The sequence below is a fragment of the Polyodon spathula genome, chromosome 20, assembly GCF_017654505.1.
Source record: "Polyodon spathula isolate WHYD16114869_AA chromosome 20, ASM1765450v1, whole genome shotgun sequence".
In the NCBI taxonomy this organism is placed as follows: Eukaryota; Metazoa; Chordata; class Actinopteri; order Acipenseriformes; family Polyodontidae; genus Polyodon; species Polyodon spathula.
Window position 1 is genome coordinate 1,941,046 of NC_054553.1, and position 26,085 is coordinate 1,967,130.

Genomic DNA, 26,085 nt, shown 5'->3' on the forward strand with positions numbered 1-26,085 from the left:
CAATTGGTACAACATTAGATCTTGCATTAAAGCCTGGCTGAGGCAAATTTCAATCTAAATGTATTTCTGTTCCCAGTAATGCCCCCATCTCATCATCTTGGTTTGACATTCATCCCCTTGGTTTCTGGGTCTTCAGAAGGGGGGGGGGGGGGGGGGGGGGTCCTATGTCTTACATAAGTAACGTCCTGAGGAAACATAAATTTAATTGGCAGTTAAACAACGTGTGTTTTGCAGCTCCTGTTGTAATTAAATTGTCAAATTGTCTGAGGTCTTATTCAGGATCTTGCTTGAACCATCAATAACTGTCTCCCCATTGCAGTAGTATGCATGGTTCTCGTATTCTTGTTTTCAGCTGTGTATTTATCATACCTGACACATGACAGGGTGTGTTTCTAAGACTAGAGGACTGCAATTCCTTACTGCAGAATTCCCTCTCATCTGGTTTCTGTGTCGGCACTCTTCAGTAACTGTTAAAGCACAGTCCACCCTTGCCTGGAGCAGTTTGTTGCGGATCCACTGAAGTTTAGTGAAGTGACTTAACAGCTGCCAGCAAACCGGTGGCATAAATAGAAATCCAATGTAGCTCCAATTATACCTAAAACCACTTTACAGTCTGTTTTCCAGCTTATGCTGTTAACAAACCTGTATGTAAGATTAAAAGAAGATTGTGGGCAGATTCAAGCTTTTGACTAGATTTTGTAATTTAGTAAGCAGGAGAGTCAGGTTTGTAGTCATTTTATATTCTGCTCCTCTGGCACACTTATCCCTCCATTGCTGGAGATTTACCTTTACAAGACATTGTAAGAACACGAGTCACAAAATTGTAATACATAACAACTGAAAAAGAAAACTTGCTTTATTGAGATCAGAGAAATAGGAAATAATACAACAATTATAAGTACAGAATCTCTTTGCTGTTAACAGCCATTTTCAAAGTTAATTTAAAGTTTCAGAAAGCCAATATCGTCTTCTACAATTTATTGATTTTCGGTTTCTTTTTCTCCCGTCTCCCTCGAGCCACACAGACAAACATTATTTACATGCCGCAGTACGTGAAAGTACCAGATTCTGTAGATGATTGCAGACTGATAGTATAACATGGGAACTTGCACTGCACAGTCACTAGCATGTATCCCTTGAGTAACAATGGCTTTCAAACAACAGTTAACTTTACAACATGAAAATATCATAATCGTATCTTTTTACAGGGAATCCTATTTCTGAAGACCTGGTGCAATTGAAACACAAAGCACAGCTTAGCTGGTTGCTGTCTGAATATGAGGAGTGGGCAACATAGGTCTGGGTACCCCTGTCAATGTGTTTCTGTTTCTAGCACCAGGGGGCCCTGTAGAGCAAAGTGAGAAGTTAAGCGCTCAGCCTTTAAAAATATAATATGAGGAATACAGAAGCAACAGCATTTATCAAAAGAAGAATACACTAGATATGTTAGTATCCATTGAACATGTCACTATTAATGCCAGGAAAACAGAACAATTTGGACTGTATGCTTATTATACATGCAAGCTGCGAAAGTACAACCAATCAAGAAAAACAAGGGAGAAGCCAGGCTTGTTCAGCTGTGAGTGCGAGGACATGGTACAAAACTGTTCTACTGTTACCTTATACAGCCTTTTTAAGGTATAGTTGTTGTTGTTTTGTGCTCCAGAAAGGTGTTGGATCTCCCACAGAGCAGCCACCACAATAACAAAAGTAACATGCTTGTACTTCTACCTGAACCTGAGCCTGTACTTGTACTTATTCAGCCCTCTAACCATAGCCCACCTGGACTGAAATCAAACCACTGAGAGCCATGACATATCCCAAACTGGTGCTGCCTAATAATAATAATAATAATAATAATAATAATAATAATAATAATAATAATAATTAAAACTACACAAATGTATTTAAAGGGGCAATGTCCCACGGTCACTGTTTCTTTATCACAAGACTAGCCTGTGCACTCTACTTTATCCCGTTTACAGTTTCTCTGCATCATCGAAGGTGGTTGTATCTGTAGGGACACTCAGTAAAGTCAAACAGAAATTTCGAAAGGGTGTTCTTGCTACACCGATAACCCCAGACATGAATCACTGGCTGAGCTGCATGGGACGCTGCACCTTTAAACTTCACCCCCTAGAACAGGGCTGTACATTCAAGTCTGAGCTTAGCATATATTCTGATTTAGACCTGCATATTCCTCAACATGTAAGGCTGTATTGTAAGATCAAGGCACTGCTACATATGAGTTTCCAGTCTCGCCCTCACCCCCTGTGAGGGACGGCTCCATATCTGCCAGAGTGTGGTCTATCCTTTCATTCAATAACGTGATTGATTTGCACTGACCACTGATCTGCCTTCGACATCTGGAAAGATACTCTCCAAATTGTTTTAAGATTAAGATTAAAAAGTAATCTGTCCAGTCTCAAAATAAGTGATTTTTTGTTTATTTGTTTTTAAATCTGATTTAAGCAAATATCTTTTGAACGATTACAACTGTAACAATTTCTCAGTGAAACAGATATTGGAATGTAACCTAAGACACTGTTCAGTTAAAACTGCTACATGATCTCAAGTCAGTCCTAAAAGTCTTATTCTCTTGGTCGACTTCCCCACAGTGAGTCACATTGTCAGGCAATGTTCTGACAGTTTTTAATCAAAACAAACAGAATGGGAAGAACAAAAAACATACCTGGACTTGAATGTACAGTATGAACACTATCAACCCATAATCCCTGAATGAGGATACAGTCCGATTACAGTTTCTAAATGGGGTGTTAAACACCTGAAACACATCTACAGAGTACACACAGTATTGCATGATAATACCCATGAACACACAAAAAAATATGTACAGTAAAAGTAAGATATTTGCAAAAAAACTTGTAACATAATAAGGTAGTAAATCGATGCAGAATTAGGTAGCTAGTTTCCACGTCTGAAAGGTTTCTGTTTATAAAAAATGACTAATGTAAAATTGTAGAATGAGAAATATGTTTAAAAAAATTGAACGCAGCACAACAACACTAATCATATACATCACTATCAAAGCAGTTTTGGGGTAAAAGATCTTTGAATACTAACAGAAAGAAATTTCAATGAAAATGCTTTATCTGGCTGTTGGGTCTATAGCTACGTTGAGCTTGTAACCTACAGTCACCTTTTCTAAACAGCAATTAATTTCCCTTGTTCTAAGACTAATCTTACGGTCAGTCTCCTGATGTATTCCAAACTAGCAAATTTTCACCCTTGATTAACAATGGATTTGAAATAATCATTTTAACAACTTAACAACATAAAAAACGTCATGATCATATATTTTTACAGGGAATCCTATTTCTGAAGACCTGATGCAATCGAAACACAAAGTCCAATACAGTATATACAAATAACTTCAATACCCAAAGGCTGACTTCCAGCAAGCGATCTTGCCTCCGCATCGTGCAGCTCATTTATTGTTAACACTTTTGGCTGAGTTACAAAACAAGTGAGGTCTATTTAACTGTTTCAAACAGTTGCACATCTAAAACAATGAAGGTAACAAAAGCCAAATTCTCAAACAGTGCCCGTGTGCATGTGAGAATCTTCAGGGCCATATTCCCAAAGCATTTACCAGACCACCGTCAGCCCTGAAAATAAACTGACTGAGTTCTTTATTTAAAGATTCATTAAATCAACTCAGCAGCACGGTGGTAAATGTTTTATGAGTCCGGTCCCTTTGCTCTATGGAGGCATGTGAAACCTTAGTAAAGGTTCATATTTTAATAATGTAATCAACAATGGCACTGTACGGAGACCTGATGTCATTTAAATGAATTCACGACACCTCTGTAACTTCATTTTCTATAACATCTTAACCTTCAGAAGGAAATCTTTTTTTTTTCTCTAACTTTTTTTTTTAACAGCCATTTACAAAGTATAACAAAGTTTCATATACATAAAAAAACACAACAACAACACAAAGTATAGGTAGCAAATAGCGTAGGAAAGTGTTTATCCAGGCGTTAAAAAGTTTATCTGGTTTAAAAACAGCTACGTTTCTTTATCGTATGTAAACTGTTACCATTTGGTAAAAGAACCACTCCTGTTATAGAAAACAATGGGTGGTAGTTTTAAATGAAAACATGTTGAAATACTGAGCAATTCCATTCTCACCCCAAGTCCATTACAAGGAAACCAGTTACTGCTGCTCAAGTAAAGACTGCATTCCATGTGATATAGTTTTGAATGCAATGCAAGCCTGCTGCAAACACTACATTGACATTGTCATACAGTTTGCTCCAAAGACTTCTGCAAACACAGAGTCCATATTGTGCTGTATGCTGACTACATGGTATATGCTAACAAGTCATTATCACTGCTTGCACTCAGGAACTTTTCTAAGCTGTAGATTTATTTTGGCTGAAAACTCACTCAAGGCAATACTGAATCTTGATCAGACACCTGCTAGTGTTTTATGAATGAGGAATATTTAAAAGAAGCAACGTTAAGTTTTGTTGCTATACTACACTTTTGTTGATGATTACTGTACACTTAACCCAGACAATAAAACTAAACGAAAGCAGTATTACTGGACACCATTTTGTTTTCATCTCAAATACTGCAATATAAACATTTTCTTAAAAGACATCTGGTGTCGTTATAGGACAGAGTTGGGTGTCATTATCAAGAAGTGCTGGTACTGTGTATTCTATGAATATTTTTCATCGTAAGGATAATGAATTAGGAGCATTGTAACAGTTTATACGATTCTCCACAGATGCGCTAATAATATCTAATAATACAGTCAAATGAGTCAAGCAAAAGTAGGAAAAACAAACAGATTGCCTTAACGTGTATAAAGAAATCAGTTATAGGGTCATATAATTCCAGGCAGCGGTTATTTTGGTTCTCGTGAGTCATCTGCTTGTGATCTGTTTGGTAATAAATCCAAGAGCAATAACAACTTGACACACATCATTGGTAGGTGTGCTGTTCAGTCCTGCCTTCTCTTTCTCGTACCACTAACCCCCAAACCGCTCCCTGGATATCTTTTTTGAATTAAAGTCTACTAATCGAATTCAAATCTGTGGAGCATATTGGATAAGGAGCAGTAGAAAGGAACTATTTTAAAGCAGTTTGTCTTTTTTTTTTTTTTTTTTTTTTTTACAGACAGGTAGCATTGTACTGTTTACAAGATAGGGATAATAATATTTATCAGACTTGTTGAGTTATTATAAATATTATTATTGTTTTTTATCTGACAGACTTCCCAAACATGTAATAGATCTTGTAAACAGCTTTTACCATCATTACACACCACTATAGACAATAAATGTACTGCATGTACTGACTCAATGATAAGCATCAGAATAAAAAAACAAAAAACAAACAAAAAGTCTCTTGAGGAAAAAATGGTCTAGCTGCACCTGCTGGAGACAATGCTGGAGACAATGCTGGAGACAATGCTGGCCCCCGCCTAAATGCGAGTGAAAAATGCTGAAACAGACACTATGAGGACAGGCAGCACGTGATACGCGTCGGAGTGACGATAGAGAAGAACGTCACTGCTTGTGAAACAGGATTGGCTTTGCCATGCCAGCGAGGATCTTTGGCACCTGCACAGAGATGATCTCAGTCATTATCTCTGGGTAATGGATGCTGCTCCCATGCCCCTGAGTCTGGACGTACATGTCGAATGTAAACTGGTGTAACTTCGTCACAATCTACAAAAGGCAAAACAAAAAACAATATAGAAATCAATCCACACATCCGTAAATGTAAAACACCCTCCATAGAGGTGTACTGTACTGTATAGGGTTACCAGACGTCTCAAGGGAAACAGGGATTGTCCCAGTCACTTGGAAGTGCCACCAGCCAAGTTAATTGATTGTATTGATTAACACAGCCTTTTTTATACATGATTTAATATATATATATATATATATATGTATGATTGTGTTATTATATATTTATTTAGCTGCTTCAGAGTTGCTACAGCTTCAAATAATTGAAGAAATAAAAATACCTGTTTTTTCACTCTGGAAATCTGGTAACCCTAGCATTGTACACAGTAATAAGAAAAGAAAACAGTAAATTTATTTAGACTAAATTCATACAACAATAACTCCGAAGAAACTCTATGTATCATATTTGTTTCTAGAAAAGAAAAAAAGACACAGAAATGTTTGTTATCGCAATGCAAACTCGTGCACTTCCCTTTAACATTTCTTTTTAACCCTTTAAGATACAAGGGACATGCGTGGCCTACAAATACAAAATGTTCTTATTCTTGAAATGAGGTGCACAAACAGGGTTAAAGGTGTACTGACAGGCTGGACCTGGTCACAGGGAAAATTGTCAGTTTCCTTGTGATACCTGAGTCACTCTAAAATGTATTCCAATTAGAAACCATTCAAACAACCGCTCCATTCCTTGTGTACCTTAAGGGGTTAATACAACATACTAGATTAAAGAGCTGAGGCTGCTTCCTGGTTAGTAGTCACTTCTTGTATTGGACTTCAGTTGTTTTTTCCAATGGTGTAACTATGATAAGACCATGTGAATTACAGCACAGTAACTAATAAGACCTGGTGCAAAGACAATCAAGCAAAGAACCAAAAGGTTTTCATTGCAATAAAAAAAAAAGGTTTTCTCATAATAAGTAAGTATATAATGTCACCATCTGTTTCTTTTAGATGTGGTGCTACATTTCAAGGGGTTTACCCTGAATAATAGCAACAAATAAATAAATGCAGGTGAATTTGTCTTCCTACCGGCTGAAGAGAATCCATGATTCTGGTGAGCTGGTGATACCTCTCAGCGCGGGGGGTGTTCACTCCACAGCTGTGGTACAATTCTTGGATGTAGTTCATCCGCAGATCATCGAAATACTTCTGAGTTTTCAAACCTTCCACTGGAACTAGAGATGCGAAAAATAAAACCAAATATGACATGTTTTATCATTCCTGTTACCTGATTTTCAGTTTGCATCTCGTTCAATTTCCGTTCATTTCAAATAAATCTTTATACTCTACATTCCTCAGAATGGGCTGCTAAAAAGGAAACCACTGTGAAGTGCAGTTTGCCATATCTCAAGTGTCAAGCTGGGGATTTGTTACTGATTGATCCCAAAAGATTCAACGAGAGCAGCCAGCGATACCTGGAAGCAGAGGAAATGAACTCACTGATGCTGAAGAAGAACAGCGCCTTCATGCACAAGAACTCTTCCTGTGTGACCTGAAGCCAAAGGAACTCCTGAGCAATGTGTCGCATTGCTACGCAGTGCTCAAACATCTTGGATCTGTGCATTCGGACCCTACAGAGAGAGAGAGAGAAAGAGAGAGAGAGAGAGCAGTGAAGTCAGTCCAGCTTCAATAGTTCAAACCACAACACAGAAACAGAAAACATTTGTTTTGGTTGTGCAACATGAAAACACGAACATATGAAATACTTCAAACCCACTTGGTTTGAGAGAGCCCGCACCTGACTAACTGAATAGACCCTTCTAACAGACTGGACCCAAGGGACACAGAGGCATGAGAAGGAAAGGGACTATGTATTTGCTTATTTATGTTTTCCAATTGGTTAAAATTCCATAATGTGTAGGGGACAGTCTGTCGTCACGAAGTTTAAAAACTCAAAATGTCTGCAGCAAAAATATCGCATGGGTTTCAAATATTTGTTTTCTCGTCTAGGTGGACAATGACCATGAAAGTCGATAGGAAAAATAAAGGTTTCTGTTAGATAAACCGTCTTTTTGGGGAAATGGAAAATGAGATGGAGAACAAAAGACATAAGCTATTTCTGCTGTGAAGCATTGGAAGTCTCACAGATGTACTCACTCATTGAATACAAGGTCTGGAGCAAAGTACAGCATGGTGGAATTGACTTTCTTAAAGGACCTCCACGCCATAGCGAACACCATGGTCCCCATCCATGAATACTGAATCATTTTCATTTGGTCTTCCACATGCAAATTCTGGAAACCTGCAAACCAAACAAAACAAAAAAAATTGATTAAGATGCCTGGAGTGTGAAGGCGTTCAGAATTCCTGGCTTTGATCTTTGTATGCTGCTCCACCTACTAATCACTGGAATTCTCTGGAACTCCTTTCTGAAAAAAACTCAGCAGTATTCCCTGTATCTGGGCATTTAACCAAACTGCCTCTCTCTGAAAACTGAGCAATAGAAACAGAACAGAGGATTGTGTAATCGTATCTATACAATGACAAATAATAGATCTGAAAATACTAAAAGGAAAGTTCTGCTTTCTCCCAGACAGACCCGTATACCCGGTTAACAGTAGCTTAAAACCATTTACTGTTTTTAAATTATTAACTTTATTAGATTTTTTTATTTATTGTACGATACTTTACAAAAAATGTCTTTCACGGTCCTTATCAAGGTTTCTAGAAAAACAAGGCAAACTCCAAACATAGCATGTTTCCAAGGACAGGAATGGTACAAACCATGACAACAACAAACTCCCAAACCTGCTCTACAAGCCAACCACCACAGAGCACAGTCCCTTCTGTTCAATCAGTCTCTCTCTCTCTCTCTCTCTCTCTCTCTCTCTCTCTCTCTCTCTCTCTCTCTCTCTCTCTCTCTCTCTCTCTCTCTCTCTCTCTCTCTCTCTCTCTCTCTCTCTCTCTCTCTCTCGCTGTTTAGTCTTGTTTTTATGGCCAGACTAACACTTGCCTGCCTAAAGAAACACCTCCACAGAACTGTAGGTTTGGCCTAACTCAATTCAACTCAAGTTTTAGCTGGGTTCTAGGAAAATGCTTTCAGTCATCATCACTGATGCTGTGTGTTGATCAAATCCAAATAGCAAATGGGTTATTTGCTGTGTAAACTGCAAACCAAATTGTGTAAACGCCCCCAAACCAGACCTCTACCTAATGATCCAACTCTGACTTGTCTCTACCTGGCAGTCCTTTTGCCCACTTCACCATGTGCACCATTTGCCTCTCCCCCAGTTCATTTAAGCTGGTCAGCAGGTTTGCAGAGGAATCAGGCAATCCATTATCGTGGCCAGCGAACACCATGTCTGGTTCAATAGCCTCCAAGATACTAAGGAAAACCGGCTGGTTCTGGAACACCTCCATTCTCACAATGTCACTCTGTTGCATTGCTGCATGCTGCGTCGCATTGTTCTGTGGTTGATTGCTGATATCTTCTGCCCCTTTCATCTTCTTCAGCTTGCGAGCTGAAATGCCAAAAGGGGAAACAACAGAAAACCAAGTCAATATGCACACTGGTGCTCACTCGATATTTCCAAGAATCGCAGGTTCTTGTAGGCAAAATGACAGTGGTATCCAGCACCACGACAACTGATGTCACAGTGGCAACAGGTCACCTGGGCTCTCATATTGGTGAATGAAAAAAAATAAGTGTTAAGACATCTTTTTAAGTATGACTGTACACTGAGATTTCCTGGAGGGGTCTAGTTGTCTGGGGTAAGGATTCTGGATGATTAATTACTAGTTTGTTTTTTAATACTGGAAATGTCCACTGTTCACAGCTTTCCTTCCTTCAATTATCACGTCAGCTGATTAGAATACATTTTTGATGCCAGAATGAAACTATAGGTTACTGAGACTATAAACTTAAACAGTAGGTTACTGTCCACTTTAGCATGAAACCAAGGTTGTTGAAACAGCATTTCAATATGCTCCCTTATCTTTCACTTGACTTTTTAATTTATTCCAACTAGTCTTACTGTAATAGGAATTCAGTCAGCGGAAAAGGGGACCTCTCAAAGCTAAATTTGACTCTTTGCCTAATAAACTCACAACCCCCTTTTCTTGTTGCCATCTAATCAGATTACAGATTGGCTTTCAATGCCTAGCCTTGCCAATCGCGCTCACATGTGCATCTATCACAAACCAAGCTGCTGAAGAGCTCAGAGACTTTTGCCTGGATCAGCTTAATACTGCAGCTAATCTGAAGCTGACCAATTTATTCAGAGTTGGGTTTTTTTTCAGTTAACTGGGTGTGTCCACTCTCACTAATGGACTAAATTAACCATACAATTCTTTGACTGTAATGTGATTATCATCGAGGCAATGAACACAGATCCAAGCCCTTCAGGGCACAGGTGTACACAACCCTAACTGAGATCCCAGAAAAGACAAACACACTGTACAGCAACCACCATTAGAAATACAAGTGCTTCTGGAACTGAACCAGCAGCACACAATCCTACAGCACACTCTGTCATAACTGAGATGAAGCAGATAAGAGCGATGCCACAAGTTTGTTGTACTTTTTTTGAGCCAGTATTAGGCTTCATTCCACCTGCTTCCGCTGAAAACTATCGGTACTCTCTTCTGGTATTTCAGAATGACGCCGAACTGTGATGCACACGTGCCTCTGCAAGCAGAACACAAAAAAAGACAACATTAAAAACTGATTTAGAGAGGATTTGAAGATGTTTAAATTATCAAGAGCACAGAGAATTTAGATTTGAGCCTGTTCCTTTTTAAAACAGTGTCATTCGATCCTGTAGACCAGAATTGGCAAGACTTTGGGAAACGAAGCACTGAGTTGCACCCCACTGTGGATGTTACCTTATACCGAGCCACAAACGACACTGCTTGTGATCACCTGACCAGCTTGTAAGCTCAGGGATAGGTGAGATGTTCACAATGAAAATTCAATTATAAAGGATTCAGTATATGAAAAAAAAAAACTCTGCAAGTACTTTTTTTTTTCATTTCTGTATGAAACTTATTTATATTCAGCCCTTGTTTTCATTGACATAAGCTAGTCCTGAATATGTGTATCGCAGTTGATGCTTTGCACACAGTAAGATACTTTTAATGAATGAAAGGAAAACGACCCTTTACCGTTGCAACCCAAATATTTTCTCAGTACACTGGTTACCAGAACATCATGCATTCTGTCTAAGCTTTATATCAGATGGCAAACTCCAGAAACCTGAATTTCTAAAACTGGCAACCTCAGTTTAACAAAAGTTTGAATGAGGTTGAATGCCTTAAAAGAATACAATCTGTTTGGGAAAACCAAAGAATCCTGGGGAATGCTCGGGTTATTACAAACCTTTCATCAAATTTCCTGTCATAGAACAGCAGTCCAAAAGGAACTGCTTTCAACAGTAAGTGAATATATTCTATATTTAAAAGTCTATTTAAAGTAAATGCCAATGTGCCATTTCATTATAAAGCATCTATCCTAACCAGCAATTATCAGTTAAAAAAAGGTGAGATATTCAGTGTACACCACTTTGACTGCAAAAAAAAAGAAGGTACTTTTATTTTTTAATTGTAATGCAGTTCAGCTGTAAACTAACTTCCAAGTACACAGCGATTTGGGAAGGAAGCAAGACTGTGATGTCTCATGAATGAAATCTATTTAGTAGATGCGGCCCGCAATCAGTCCGCAGTTGCCTTGACTACGTCCTGGCCCCTGTAGTGTTCCTCACAGCGAAATGGGTGCCACCTGATCCTGCTGGCATCAGCAAGATCGAGCTGCCAGCGTGGCACTGAGAGATCCAATCTCGCTCCAGTCAGAGCCAGCTGGAATCTAAACTTGTGATGAAATAAATATTAACCTGGAACTATACAGCAGGCACAAAAAGCTTTTGTATGCCCCTGCTGGTTGGTGGTCCTTGGGGCCTTTGCCGGTTTGTGGGGCTTGGGGCCCTTGCCGGTTTGTGGGGCTTGGGGCCCTTGCTGGTTTGTGGGGCTTGGGGCCCTTGCCGGTTTGTGGAGCTTTGAGCCCCTGCTGGTTTGTGGTGCTTGAATATATGCAATCGATTTTAATAAGTTGTACCCCAAAGTGTTACGCATTTTCTAGGAGTAATGAACAATTGGGGTGAGACATTTACTAGCCCCAAACTTACACAGACCCCTTTATAAATTAAAGAGTAAGTATCTTTCCTTCAGTTTTGACGGCAATATGCTGCTCTGCTCTAGATGGTGCTGGCACTGATTGTGATGGGACCAAACCCCAAACATGCAGATGTTACCTAATGAGGAACCCTCCTCTACAGAGATGTGGCATTGCTGATCGCCTCACGTCTTACTGATAGTTAGTTACCTAGCAACTAAGGTCTATATATTAATAAAGCATGAGGATACATCCGAGGGGAGGGGTGCCTTGTGCTTATATTACATGGTAATTCATAACCCTTTTTAGAACAACCGGTACCTGTTACACAGCACTACTTATGTCAGATGCAAAACTTGCTCCCTATTAATTTTTAATGTTGCTCTATCTGAAGTTTTAAAGATAATTTCCAATAGCTTTCAAAGGCTTCGTGGCATCAGTATGTTATTCAGCGAGAGCCCCTTCTCCATAGGTACCAAGATTCACAGCATTCTAGGGTCGCTGTCTTCAACAGCGCAGCGTTTAAAATGTATTCCTCTGCTATGGCTGTAAATAGACCAATATCCTTTTGCCATTTCTAGGGCAGGGAATAAATAGTTTGTCATTGGGTAATGCCCAGACAGTATTTCATATTCACAGGCTCTGTCTATTAGGGAACTTACATTTATAGGAAGGTCTGGAAGGTCTGGCCAGGGAAAGCTAAACACTATTATTACCGTTATCAAGGTTAACATGTTAAAAATAACATAACATATTTATTGTTTATTTCTTAATCCTGGAGACAGTTTTCTAGAGAACGGTATTGAACAATCCATCTAGAAAATGATACTGAATGATTTGTTCTAAATGCACACATTTCCAGTTCATTTGTGTCCTGAGAGATCACGTGTGTCCTGACAGGACCATGCACATTTAAAGGTATTTACTGTCATTACTTAAACATGATCAGTACATTCTTGGGACTGATATCAAGCAGTCCTGGTTGTAACATCTAAATATAGAGGCTGTTTTGACAGCCCTGTGGTACATGAAAGGTCATTTTGTGAAGATGTTATTTGAGCTCTTCTGATGAAACAATATTACAGATATTATTGCATGTCAGCGTTTTTCATCAATGTTGCCTCCATGAAATATTATGAGTCCTTTAGCAAGTGATAAAGGGGTTTTAATTGGCCTTAAGAATGTAGTCTTGTGTTTGCTAACTATCGAGCACAGTGGGTTGAAAACTATAATCCCTTAATAAATTTTACTGACATCTTAAGTGTGTGTGGGTTCAATCCCTTTTTCAAGGATACTGTTTGTTCTCATGTCCAGTCGACATAATAATAAATGGACTTTTATGATTGGTGTTTAAAAGAAACACTTTGGGGTAGACATACTAAAGTGTTGCGTCTGTCACAATCGTTGCAAACCACATGCAAACCAGTTGGAAGTGTTGCATGAAATGTACTAAACAAACGCAATGCTGTTAACAACATTTTAACGAATGCTTAGCCGCAGTTCTTATTTGCACTTCAATCAATTTGTAATTCTGGTCATTCTTGCAGAAATCTGCAAAAACAAGGTGGTGATAGTGCAAACGAGGGATAACAAAAACAATGTTATTTTGATTCTTGCACCCTTGCATGTATAGACGTTATCCTTCGGGCACTCTCTGCTGCAGCAAACCACAACTCAACTGACAATATTTTAGTTGTCGTTAGAGATCTCGCTAAGATAACGCAAAACATTTTTTAATTATCTTCATTAACATATTTTTTCTTAGTACATACGACAAAATGTGCACTTTGCGAATTGTCGTAATGAAAATGCAAATTGCAGTATGTTTGTGCTGCGACTGGCCCATCTTAGTACATCTACCCCTTTGTCTTTTGAAGCCCAGTAAAGACAGCCAGTTTTAACTAAGCCTTTTCTGAGGGTTTCTTAATCTACAGTGAGGCATTTATATAATGATTCAATTCCTGGGTTCCCAGATCAAATCATATTGGGGTGCATTTTAGTGGGGTCTCTTTGCCTATTTCCAAATTAATATCTATTCCAGCTGAAAACTCGCAAAGGATGAACATGAAACAAAACATGAAGCTTTTCTATATCGATGTAAAAGAATCCAACACCAGCCTGTAAATATGAGATCTCTTGTTTGTTATTAACTATGCACAGCACTCTGGGATGCCATGGCATCAAGGTGCTATATATAAATACAATTCTATTGTAGAATAGTTTCATGCCAAACTTATTTAGTCCAGCAAAATGGATTTTTAAATAGAGCTTTGTGAACTGGACCCAGCAGGTGCAGCTGGTTCTGGAATGCCAGTTCAGTGAGGTGTTTCTATTGCGTAGTGACTTGCTAAGCCTTCTTGAAACAAATCTACTGTGACAGAAAGAAAAGTTTCTTGATTTTAAAGCACCGTTAAGTCTTACGATTCCTTAGGATAATGACCACTCTACACGAACATTGTGGCTTAGTTTATCTAGGATTTCTCTAATACACACAACACTGTAGGGCTTAAATTTATGATACAGTTTGATTTCCAACTTTTTAAAACCTCTGCTGTTAAACTATTTAAAAAAAAAATCAAAATGGCTACCCCTTTCTGTTTCTTCGCCAAAGTAAAAACAAAAATAACTGTGACTCTATGTTTTTCTCACACTGATTTGAACTGCTTACAAACTATCTTTGCAAACCACTTGCTTTGATGGTGTTCCAAGAGTGCGTTCCCTACCTCCTAGTTTGTTAACTGGTGAAAACTAGATTCCGTTTCAGTTCACCCGTTCCTGCCCAGAATTTGTTTTCAGACAGCACACTGGCAATGTCCAGCAATGGGAAGAATGAGTTTAGTGCAGTAAACCACCCTCAAACAACGCTGGGAATGAGACAAACAAGTTGGTTTATATTGTCGCATTGACAATTGTAGTAAATACTTGTTTGTTCTGACCTTCTGTTTACAAACTAAGATTTACAAACTTGAGATTTTACTGTGTATTTATATAGAATATATATAATTAAACTTTAAAATAAGGTACATATATATATATATATATATATATATATATATATATATATATATATATATATATATATATATATATATATATGTGTGTGTGTGTGTGTGTGTGTGTGTGTATGTTACGGCATGACCATAGGTGAGTTTGATGAATCTATTGAAATAGATCTAGACAGCTACTGTACTTTGTTGACTAGTTCTAGATCGCTGAGTTATATTACTTTTTTAGTGTTCTTGTACACTGTTTTTGTATTGCTTAAAACATTACAGAGAAGAAGAAGAAACAGTATTTTTGTAAGTTTTAAAATAGAATTAAATATATATTAAGCCACGTTAAAAAAAAAAATAAATTGCTGTACTGTTCTCTGTGTTACTGCCTTCTGGCGCAAACTGAATAATGGACATTTCAAAATGTTTAATTCACACGTCATCTGTCACATTCACATATCTGCTTTTAATGTTTTAACATTAACTGGAAGAAAATTATCCCCAGGACCCAGAAACCTGACTGTCTGTGTGATAAACAACAGCTGCTAGGCAACAGTGAAAGTGCACAGAAGTAGTATTAATACATAATAATGACAACAGATTGCAATTATGATTTAGCTGATATAGTTGTTGTCCAACTACACTGCAGAGTTTTTGTACGAACTGAATCCCAATCAAACTGCAGTTAAAAAAATTAGCGTGTGGGGGGCTGCAGCTCTAATGATAATTGGGGGAAACAGAAATGTATTTTAAAGCACTGGTTCATGTATACGTTTCTGGGAAGTCCTGGGGTCCCATCTCAGTTTGAAATAATTATAATGAAAGATTTTACAGGAACTTGTTTTTTGTTTTTTGTTTTTTTTACCTCCAAGAGTCATTCCAACCTCGAAACACTTCTGGAGACGACAGGACGGGCAGTTCTTTCTCCTGAGCTTATCAATCGTGCAGTCATTTCGGCTGGCACACAGGTACTTCTGTTTTCCTTTAAAAGGTAAGCAGGTAAAGCGATCTTTAATGTCTTACTCTAAAGCAGGACACACAACGGTGATGCACATGGAAACAGCAGAGGATTGAAAAGCAAAGCAGTCACATGTTGGCACAGTGCAGGGGCACAGTTCCTGGAACAGATATGTTACAAAATGTTAACCTTGGACTTCTGTGGTATGATACTACTTTTAAACAACAAACAGAACACTTGTACTTTCTTTGCTTTGCTTTTCCAAAAGAGGGGACGGCTCTCTTTTTGTGCAGTGTGCCAGTTTGTACCCCTGGCTATACGTCTCCTTCCCATTCATTCTCTGCCATATTGCTTTTAACATGCAATTTACCAGTTATTGTTGTCTTGATTTGTGTTTTTTCAGTTTTCCTGACTCATTTAACATGAAACTGTCCTAATTAAGTGTCATTTTCATTATGATAATTCTATAGTTTTATAAAACCAAGTGTTAAGAGATCTAGCATCACATTTTTTTTTTGTTTTTGTTATATTTGATACTGCAGAGTGAATATATATTTTTTCTCATTTAAGTATCTGCATTCATGCAAATCCAACAGCAATCCATTCCAGCATTCCAAGTTATGCCACATTGCTCAGCAGATGCAGAGCTTATTCTAAGGAAAGAAAGATGAGTAATTTTGGTTCAAAACATTATTTCTTTTCCATATTGTATTTGTCACATGAAAAGACTACTCCATGAACACTCATAGTGCACTGCAGTTACTTCACTCATGAACAGAGTCGTAGACAGAGCACTATACCATAGCTTAACACTGTTTACTGTACGTTTTAATATGCTTTGCCATACCTCTCTGGGTGCTTTCACTATGCTGTATTACACTTCATATAATAATAATAATAATAATAATAATAATAATAATAATAATAATAATAATAATAACACCAACACTGGGATTCCACTGGTCCATCCCAAAAGGAGCACGTGGAAGATACATCAGGCTGCCCTGCTGAATAAGAATCAACACCATGCTATTTCCAGTTCATGCATAAATTCAAGGTCAGTTTATTAAGTCTGTATAAAAATAAAAGTTTCTATTGAGAGGAAGGGTGTTTCCAACTTCCTTCTAACTCGAGTTAGAACTACGGAAAGTATAATTACAGGTGTAGAGAGGTAACTGAAGACAGATTAGGCAGAGATGCCATTTAATCCAAACATTGTTTCCCAGCATGTTAACGCATGCTGCTCATGCACTGTGCGTGAGAGGGGGGTCGCTCTGTGTGAGTTGTGACTGGGTCGTGTGTCGTTGCTGCCTCTCGGGACCCCTTTTTCAATCTCAATTCAAAAGAATGGATGGCAGCGCCCTGAGTCTTACCCTTACCTTCAGCCGCCCTCTTGAAGAACACCTTGCAGCTGCCACAGGTGAGCGCTCCATAGTGACATCCCGACGCTTCGTCACTACAAATCAGACAGGTCCTCTGGGGCGGGAAGAAATACTCCATTGGGAAAAGTGTGTTTCTGCCCCCATCCCACCTTGAAAGAGAAAAACAGCACAACTATCAAGGACTGCCAGGACGATTGCTTACGATGTTAACAATAAAATTATATATATACTCATATTGTATATATAATGTATATAGGTAGATATATATATATATAATATATAATTATTAATATAATAATTATGGTAGCTATATATATATATATATATATATATATATATATATATATATATATATATATATATATATATATATATATATACTGAAAAATCATCGGGTGACTACGTGGCTTGAAATGTGCCATGATCACGCTCATTAACCCTGAGGTATAGCCTTTGAACTGTTACTGTGAAATACTGACAAACTGGTCCTACTCTACAGTAACCGTCCAGTTTTCAGAGGCAAAAAAGTTCACCACCCAGGCAAAGCTCCCAGCAGCGGAGTGTAAAATAATAAGCTTACCAGCCCTATAATGTACTTGAACATTTCCTTGCCTGGCACAACAGCTTTGATTAAATTAGTTCAGTGAACACTAGTTAAAGACTGAGTGTCTTCAGGTTGCATATAGAATGGCTTCATTCGCTTGTTTTACTGTCTCTTGGCTTCTCGTGATGTTTGTTATTACGTTTGGATAATTTGGTTGCTCTTGGGTTTTAGCTGCATGCTACAGATGTATACAACATGGGTGAGCCGAAGTGTCTTTATTGAAGTAAGAGCAGCGCCATCTGCTAAGCAGGGGCTTACTCTATAAGCATAGCAAGCATGTTGAGAACTGTACTTTTTGCTCTGTAACACTTACATATATCTGGTTTCACAGATTCACATTAGCACTAATCTTGGACTACCTAAATTAACATCAGATAGTCCAACATTAGTGCTGACCTGGGTCTCTGAAACCAGCCGTTAGTGTTTACAAATAATAATAATAATAATAATAATAATAATATAATAATAATAATAATAATAATAATAATAGGCTATTTGTATGCTGTGTACAATACATTCTAGATTCAAGCACTCCAGTGACTGCTTGTGATTCCGATAGTACAGGAGACCCTGAATATCTATGATGCCACAGCACCCCTTTAAACAATATACAATCCCATTCAATTGACAGCCCGCCGGTGTTAACGGTACACCCCAAAGTGTGAAGTGTGTGGCACAAGTAAGACAAGCCTGGTAACCCTGAGGAAGCATTACTGGACTATGTGTACAGACATAACTATACCACGGTGACCTTTATCCGAATGCCAAGGTTTGAATACAAATAAAGAGCTCAAGGACAAAGCTGCTAGCCAGGCATAGCGGCTCTCTACGGGAAGTGAAAACATCTTTTGACTTGGCAAAGCGTTCGCTCTGAAATTCCGTGGTGGGAAACGACGACTATGCATTGCTTTAGTTTCTGCCATATACAGAGAAGCAGCAACTGTTGAATTGGAGCTAGAATTTGGGAACCTTATCCTGGTTTCTTTCTATCTTTGAATCAATATTTAGTTGGCAATGTGTGTGTGTGTGTGTGTGTGTGTGTGTGTGTAGAGTCTGTTGAAACCAGGTAAAATTATAATGTACCAATTACTTATATCTTAGGCACACAGACTCCACAGTTGTACATTTAGTTTTATTCTTTACAGCTACAGTACTACAGTCACTTATTACTGGATAATGAACCACAAAAACAAACATTAAAAACATTTTAAAAACCAAGGCAAATGAAACAGTGTTGGCTCAAGCCAGACTAGAATTAAATAATACAATAAAACATAGCTAAGTAAATGTTATTTAAGATTGTTCATTTTTTATTTCAGACAAGTAAATACAAGAATGTTTACAACCTGGACAAAATACTGGAAAAAAAAAAAAAAAAAAAAAAAAAAAAAAAAAAACCCACAGAAAACATAGAAGCAGGAAGCAGAGTTTTACTCACCATATAATTACTGTATTAAGCGTCTGTAAACCCCATTGCATAAACACACAATTTCACTGAATCAAAGCTGTGTTGTCCAGCAGATGTTATTCTGAAGAACTGCACTGACCTTATTTGCTCCTGATCTTGCAACATGATTGACAGGGGATGGGCACAGCAACCTTTTAATGCCCCTTTTACAATAGTGGGTTCCCATCCACGTGCCGCGTACTACACAAGCAGACCAGTGACTCTGAAATGAGTTCATTTTAGGCTTACTGTGGGATTGAAGAAGCAGCGTGCAGCTTTGTTCCTTGCAATCAAAATGGAAAAAAAATAACCACAGCTCTGTGGCCTCTAAATTATTACAGAAATGATTGTGATTTTACAATACTAAGTCTCGTCTCAGTCCGGTCATCCCTGTGTAGGGATGCTTCTTATTTCAACCCCACTCCAAAAAACACAGCTGCAGTGCTGCTGAAACGTTTGAAATTGGTTTACTCTGTGTGTGCATGTGTGTGTGTGTGTGTGTGTGTGTGTGTGTGTGTGTGTGTGTGTGTGTGTGTGTGTGTGTGTGTGTGTGTGTGTGTGTGTGTGTGTGTGTGTGTGTGTGTGTGTGTGTGTGTGTGTGTGTGTGTGTGATAAGATCAGCTTTCCATCCAATGAAACACTCTGTTCCAAAACTGCATTCTTTGCAAATACAGTAAGCCAAGGTCCTAATGGTTAGTTGGCTTACAAGTAAGTCTAAGCAAAAGCCAACAAAATTCAAATATGGGGCAATAAACACCCCTTGCAACCACTGTAAAAAGAGTACCCCTCTGCCTATCCAGCACAGAAGGTATATGGATGGGTAATGGATAATGAAACTGCTGGTCATAATTCAAGAACACGTAATGATTTACAATAAGTATGTTTTGATTTGCAAAACCGAGTTTCGGGCAATTCACTAGAAACAGAAACATGACCGTGTTTAAAGCAACTTACCTTACTTTGTTGCACTGACCTCACATACTAAAAAAATATATACATATTTTGGCTCAAAGCCCGTTAACGTATATTAATATAATATAAATATACATATATATATATATATATATATATATATATATATATATATATATATATATATAAATATATATATATATATATTCTACGAGATCATCTCAGAAACATTAACTATTAGAACCCCTAGGAATAGCAATTGTGTGAGGACAACACTTGCATTCCATCATTTTAAAGTGCATGGACTGGATTGTCTCAGCTACCTAGGTTCCGTCTAGAGCAGCTGTTATCGTATGGGTGATGTCCACTAAGGGACCTGGACAATAGCTGCTTGTCTTCAGCACTGTCACACCAGTTAATTCACTAGCCGGTGAAATTGAATCATTTGAGCATCATTATTATTTTTCTGGTGCTCAACAACTCCCAAGTGGTATGTGGTTATAAATGTCGTTTGTGAAGCGTGACACAAGATTTAGCTGTAAACAGATCATCACTGGGGGGGGGGGGGGGGGGGGGGGGGGGGGGGGGAAAATTAGAAAATTATTATTATTATTATTATTATTATTATTATTTATTATTATTATTATTAGACTGTTTTTATCATAAACTGGACATTGCATTCCATTTGGCGCATGCACCTTTAATGCCATAATTAACTACCAGAAATTTTATTGTCCTGACCATATATTTGAGCATCAAAACAAACTTATCACTTATATTTGAGCATCAAAACAAAAGTATTACTTACAGTTGAGCATCAAAATAAATGTATCACTTATATTTGAGCATCAAAACAAACTTATCACTTATATTTGGATAAAATTCACTAGATGTGGTCGAAAAATTACAAACTCTGTTTTAGAGCAGGTGCAGCGACTTTTTAATGTGCTGCTTAACAATTTACTTCACAAAGATGCTACAAAATGATCTGTCGCTCTTGGGCAGGTGTTGTGACTCGGTCTCCCAATCCGTTGCCTGTCATTGTTATACCGTCTCACCAGGTTTGAAATTGCTGGCTGTGAGCACCCAAGATGGCGAGCCACAGCACACTGCCCTAGTCCAGCCTCCAACATGCCGATCGCACGAAGGCGCTGCTCTTTTGACGGGTGTGGCATATTGGGTTTTTTTCTGTGATTTTCTTTATTGTTTTTATTCGGGCTTACAATTCAACAGCTGAAATCACTCCATAGCCAGCGTCCAATCAACTGTCTCACTAATTAGGTGATTAAGTGCATACAGTATGCTTCAGTCATAGACATGCGTGTCGTGGTCAAGGTGAATGATCGAGTGGTTAAAAATAAACCAAAAACATTTTGTCAATGTCCATCATTTAAATACCTTTTTTTCGAAAATAAATGTGTTATAATAGTGATAAGTTTCTTTTGATGCTCAGTATATTTTCATTGAAATCTGACTGCACACAAGACACCGCAGTTATTAAATATACTCTCTTTAGTGGTTAAATCAGAATGAACAATATTGTTGTACTGCCAAAGTAAATCAACTCTTATTCTAGCACTTGTCATCACCACATTTATTAAACTGCATTTTGCCTCCCAATAATGTTTTATGTAGAAAACTGATTTGGAGCAGCCCAGCAGGCCCAAGCATTGCCTAGCACAAGGAGCCCTGCCTGATTGCGTTCACTGTACTGTACTGGGGTAAAAAGGAAACGGGTGTGCTATTTTTAAACATGTTAAATGTCAAAGAAAATTACAGTGCCTGACTCTGTGAAGGGGTTGCCATGGTGAAGATGGGCCAGGTTTGTATTTTTAAAACTCATATAAAGTCAAGCTCTGTTATCTGATGCTTTCTGAGAAACACAAAACAAAAAACAAAAAAACTCTGAAGATAAAAATCTGAGACAACAGGTTACCCTCTTCCAGCTCCACAAAAACACTTGCAAAGCACTTGCAAGCAGACCTATAGAATCACAGTGCTAACTGAAATTCTGTCTAGTCGAGAAATTCTGTCTAGTCATGTGTGTGTGTGTGTGTGTGTGTGTGTGTGTGTGTGTGTCTATATATATATATATATATATATATATATATATATATATATATATATATACACACACACACACACACACACACACACACACACACACACCAGTGTACATAAAATGAAAAAAAAAAATGAAAACATTGAAATGGTTGGGTTTTTTTGTACACAAAAGGTTTAAATGATTACAAAATGATTTATTTATTAACGGTGTGCAATACACTTGTTATTTTTCACTTGCTCACTTTTCTTTGTACCTAGCTGAAGGGTTTTTTGTTGGAAACCAAAGGCATATTTAGTTCTTAAAAAGGTGTTTTCAAAGTGGGCTCTTCCCCACAACGTCGTTTTTTCAGGAGTTACTTTCTTTGTGAGGACATTTTCTCAAATTTTGTCGCCACATTGATAGTAATACCTGCCCACACACACACAAAATAAGCACAACCAATACAAACATGTTGTTCAATTTAAGAGCACCGCCAAAATAAAAACATGTCTCAGCTACACAGATGTCAATTATTTTTTTAACTCCTTCAATGGTATGAAGATACTGTGTTTCAGCTCGAACTAAACTTTATTTCAAGACCATGAATAAAGCGTATGGTGTATAGCAATGCTGGTAAGCAAAAAGAAAAAAAAAAACAATAGCCATAGCCTACTTTATCCACAGGAACAAACCATAATGGAAGAAAAGCTTTAATTAGTTTGTTTAATTTGCTCTAAAAGCAATAATAAGCAACACTGAGCAAAAATGACTATACTGATACCAAAAAGCTTTCTTTGAGAACTGCTGCCGATACTGTAATAGTTCAATTAATGCAAAAGGAAAAACCTGATTTTTCTAAAACCGGCAAACCCTTTTCACTAAAGTATTGTTCTGTTTATTCTTCTAAACTGCATGACAAATACTAAGGCCCAAAGTGTGTTTTAGCTGACATGCAGTCAGATTACTTTTATATTTATAAATTGCGAAACACGTGAGTGACCGAAATATTTATTATGTTTGAAAACGGTTACGCCGACCATGTAAACAGAAGCACTAATTATTAAGGAAAGGTAAGTCTTTAGTGCGCTTAGAACATTCAATTTCGTAGCCCGCTTACAACATTCAATCACTATGATGTTGGCCACCAACACATCCAAAGATCGCAATCAAAACATGTAACACCACATGAAACGCGATGGGAGCTCGGCTGAGGGTTTGTATGTAAAGCAACACAGACATGAACTGCCCGGGTACGCTGAAAATAAAGCATGCAATAATATTACAAAAACGCGTACCGTGTGTCACCGTAGGGTACAGGAGCCCAGTCATTCCCTTCGGTTTTCAAACAAGGTAATTTGGTATATGGCATCCTCCCCACCATCCCACCGGGGTACCACGATTCTGTTGCCATTCCATCTTGTACACACAGGTCGCTGCTCCTGCAGTGTTCAAATGGACTGCAGACAAACAGTCCGCATTGCCCCGTGTCCTGTGAACGTGTCGCAGGCGCTGAAGACCCGTAAGCTACACCGTCATTGTCTTTGTACCTACACTGAGCACCCCATTCGTTGTTCTGTTCTTCAGTCTTTATCCTAAAGCTGGGCGTTAGGCTGAAATGTGTAGCGTACTCGCCATCTGTGCCCACGGTAACTGTTTCCGATTGACCAAGAAGAGGTGCGTTTTTGTGCGGCATGCTCCCTGGCCAGTTTTGATTCTGCACACAGCTTGCCGTGTTTGACGGCACCGACTGGACAGCCTGACAGGGGGTTAAGTAACCTCTCTCTATATTTACACAATCTTCGGAGTCCTCGCAACCCCTGATATTAAAATTCACAGGGTCAACCATCTCGCCCCCTTTAGAATGCGCAATGCTGTGGTGTTGGAGTGGGGCTACCCCACTCGTACTTCCATTCGCGAGGGATCCATTAAACATTCCAACATCCTTATCATTTTGCTCTGATCTGCCATCATGTGCACTGCTGCGCCCAGGGCCCGAGCACCCTACTAAAGGCACTTCGAACATGCAGTCTCCTTGACTTCGGTCACTACTAAGATATGAGCCATGGCTTGACCTCAAGTCATTCATCTCGTTTGGTTCAATGTTTAAACCAAGCGATACCGAGACTGCCTTGCAGAGCTCCCTGGCAGTTTCAGAGATGGTGGTCCTGGCTGAATCGGTGCCCCTGCTTCGCATTCGCAAGCAGGCGCCGCTGTCATTATACTCTCTGTCATTTTGTGGTGCGACGGATACAGCGGCTCCTTGTTGTTCTAGGCTGCAGTGGGGCAAATCAGAGAAGAATGAGGCACACACCCCCTCATCCACAGCTCCTGCTGCAAGCGCTGTAGAGAATTCACTGCCGCTGCTCATTGCTCTCTTCGTAAAGCTGCGAGACCTGTCTGGAGCAATGAGTTGTCTGGAAAAAGCAGCACTCTGGACCTCGTCCACTGCACTCTCCGAACTAAGCGGCGTCTCGAGGTATGGCGCGCACTGGTTGCTAGTTTGGCGCATCTCCCATCTGTACTTCGAGTCCAAGCTCTCGCAACTTTGGAACTGAGTTCGCACGCTATGGAAAACGTTTTGGAAGGTCCCACGAAAAGGACTGTTGGAGGAGTCACGAAGTCCTTCTAGTCCAATCTGAATTTCCATAATTCTATGCAGTGCGCCTTTTGACGCAAATGTCCCAAGTTCTATTAAAATTAAACGCAAATTAAATTAAAACGAATGCAAATGCATACAGCGTTAAATTTTAAGTAAAGTTAAGACAAAGCAAATGCTTGTAAACATGCATGTACTGCTACTACCGTGCCACTGTTATTAATGTTAGGTAAGCATGAAACAAATCCAAATCCATTCAAATGATATCTTCGTGCAGTCCAATGATTTGTGTTGGTAAAACCAAATCCTAATTTTAGAATTCAATGCAAGGTAATAGTAGTCCAAACAAAAACAAAACAAATCCTCACAATTCACAAAAAGCTAGAAACCATTCCTTGTTTATTTCAACAGAAAAAGCCGAGTCGCTTCAAGATCACCTCTCCGTCGCAAAATACAATTCTACTAAATACATTCTCCTTAGCTTGTTTGCCCAGATCGTTTTAGAATACGAAGTTCCAAGCGCTGCCGCTGAAATGTGCAAACGACTCTTCTGAGATACAATCAGTAACACAGTAGAATCCTCCTTTTATATCTTGGTTGCCTGGAAAAAAGCCGAGCTATAGGTGTTCGCTGTTTCATCTGTGATTTTCCCTCAGCTATAGTGTCTGTCGTAATGCCAGAGACCACTGTTTCAATGTCCCGTGTGTGTGTGTGTGTGTGTGTGTGTGTTCACAGTATCTGCTAACCGAGCTTGGCATTCAGCCCTAGACTCTAAATATGAAATTCCGTGGGTCCTGGCCAACCAGAATGTCAAGTAACACCATCTGTTAAGTTTTAATTAACTAGAAATGTTAATCATTGTTGCCTTTAAACCACAATACGCTGTGTGTGTGTGTGTGTGTGTGTGTGTGTGTGTGTGTGTGTGTGTGTGTGAAGAGAGCGAGAGCGAGAGAGAGAGAGAGAGAGAGAGAGAGAGAGAGAGAGAGAGAGAGAGAGAGAGAGAGTATTTATTGTGGTTCATTCTGCAGAATAAAAAGCTCTCTGGTTTGTTTCTATTTAGTTTAATAAGATGGGCACTGGAAATTGGAAATGTTCCCAGTTACCTTACATTTCTGTTAAAGACATGTGACTCTACCTATGCACTAAGATCAAATAACGTGCTTACATTTGAAACCCCCCAAATGGGATCTAATAAGGACCAACTTGGCTTTGTAGATCAGGCATCTTAGAATCCACTGCCTTCAAACATAAAAGCAGCATCTTCATTCATCAATATGTAATTGGGATGAGGTCTGACAATCCTATGATGCATACTGT

At 38.7% G+C, this 26,085-nt stretch overlaps 1 protein-coding gene across 1 annotated transcript; it reads right to left on the reverse strand.

Annotated features, from left to right (window-relative positions):
- Positions 1 to 838: 838 nt before the first annotated feature.
- LOC121295415 (androgen receptor-like) lies at positions 839 to 25,663 on the reverse strand. Its single transcript, XM_041219992.1, has 8 exons — positions 23,468 to 25,663; positions 17,163 to 17,314; positions 15,691 to 15,807; positions 8,906 to 9,187; positions 7,824 to 7,968; positions 7,167 to 7,297; positions 6,756 to 6,901; positions 839 to 5,705 (listed from the first exon to the last, which is right to left on the reverse strand). Exons 1-8 carry the CDS (start codon positions 24,817 to 24,819, stop codon positions 5,544 to 5,546), a joined length of 2,487 nt encoding a protein of 828 aa, XP_041075926.1. The 5' UTR covers positions 24,820 to 25,663; the 3' UTR covers positions 839 to 5,543.
- Positions 25,664 to 26,085: the final 422 nt, after the last annotated feature.

What these genes read in the sequence shown, in the direction of transcription:
- LOC121295415 (XM_041219992.1), bottom strand. Translation starts at nt 24,819, where the DNA reads ATGGAAATTCAGATTGGACTAGAAGGACTTCGTGACTCCTCCAACAGT. An exon ending in GGTTGGAATGACTCTTGGAG is followed by an intron (nt 9,188 to 15,690) that starts GTAAAAAAAACA and finishes TTGGCATTTCAG; the next exon opens with CTCGCAAGCTGAAGAAGATG. An exon ending in TCATGGATTCTCTTCAGCCG is followed by an intron (nt 5,706 to 6,755) that starts GTAGGAAGACAA and finishes TGCCTTTTGTAG; the next exon opens with ATTGTGACGAAGTTACACCA.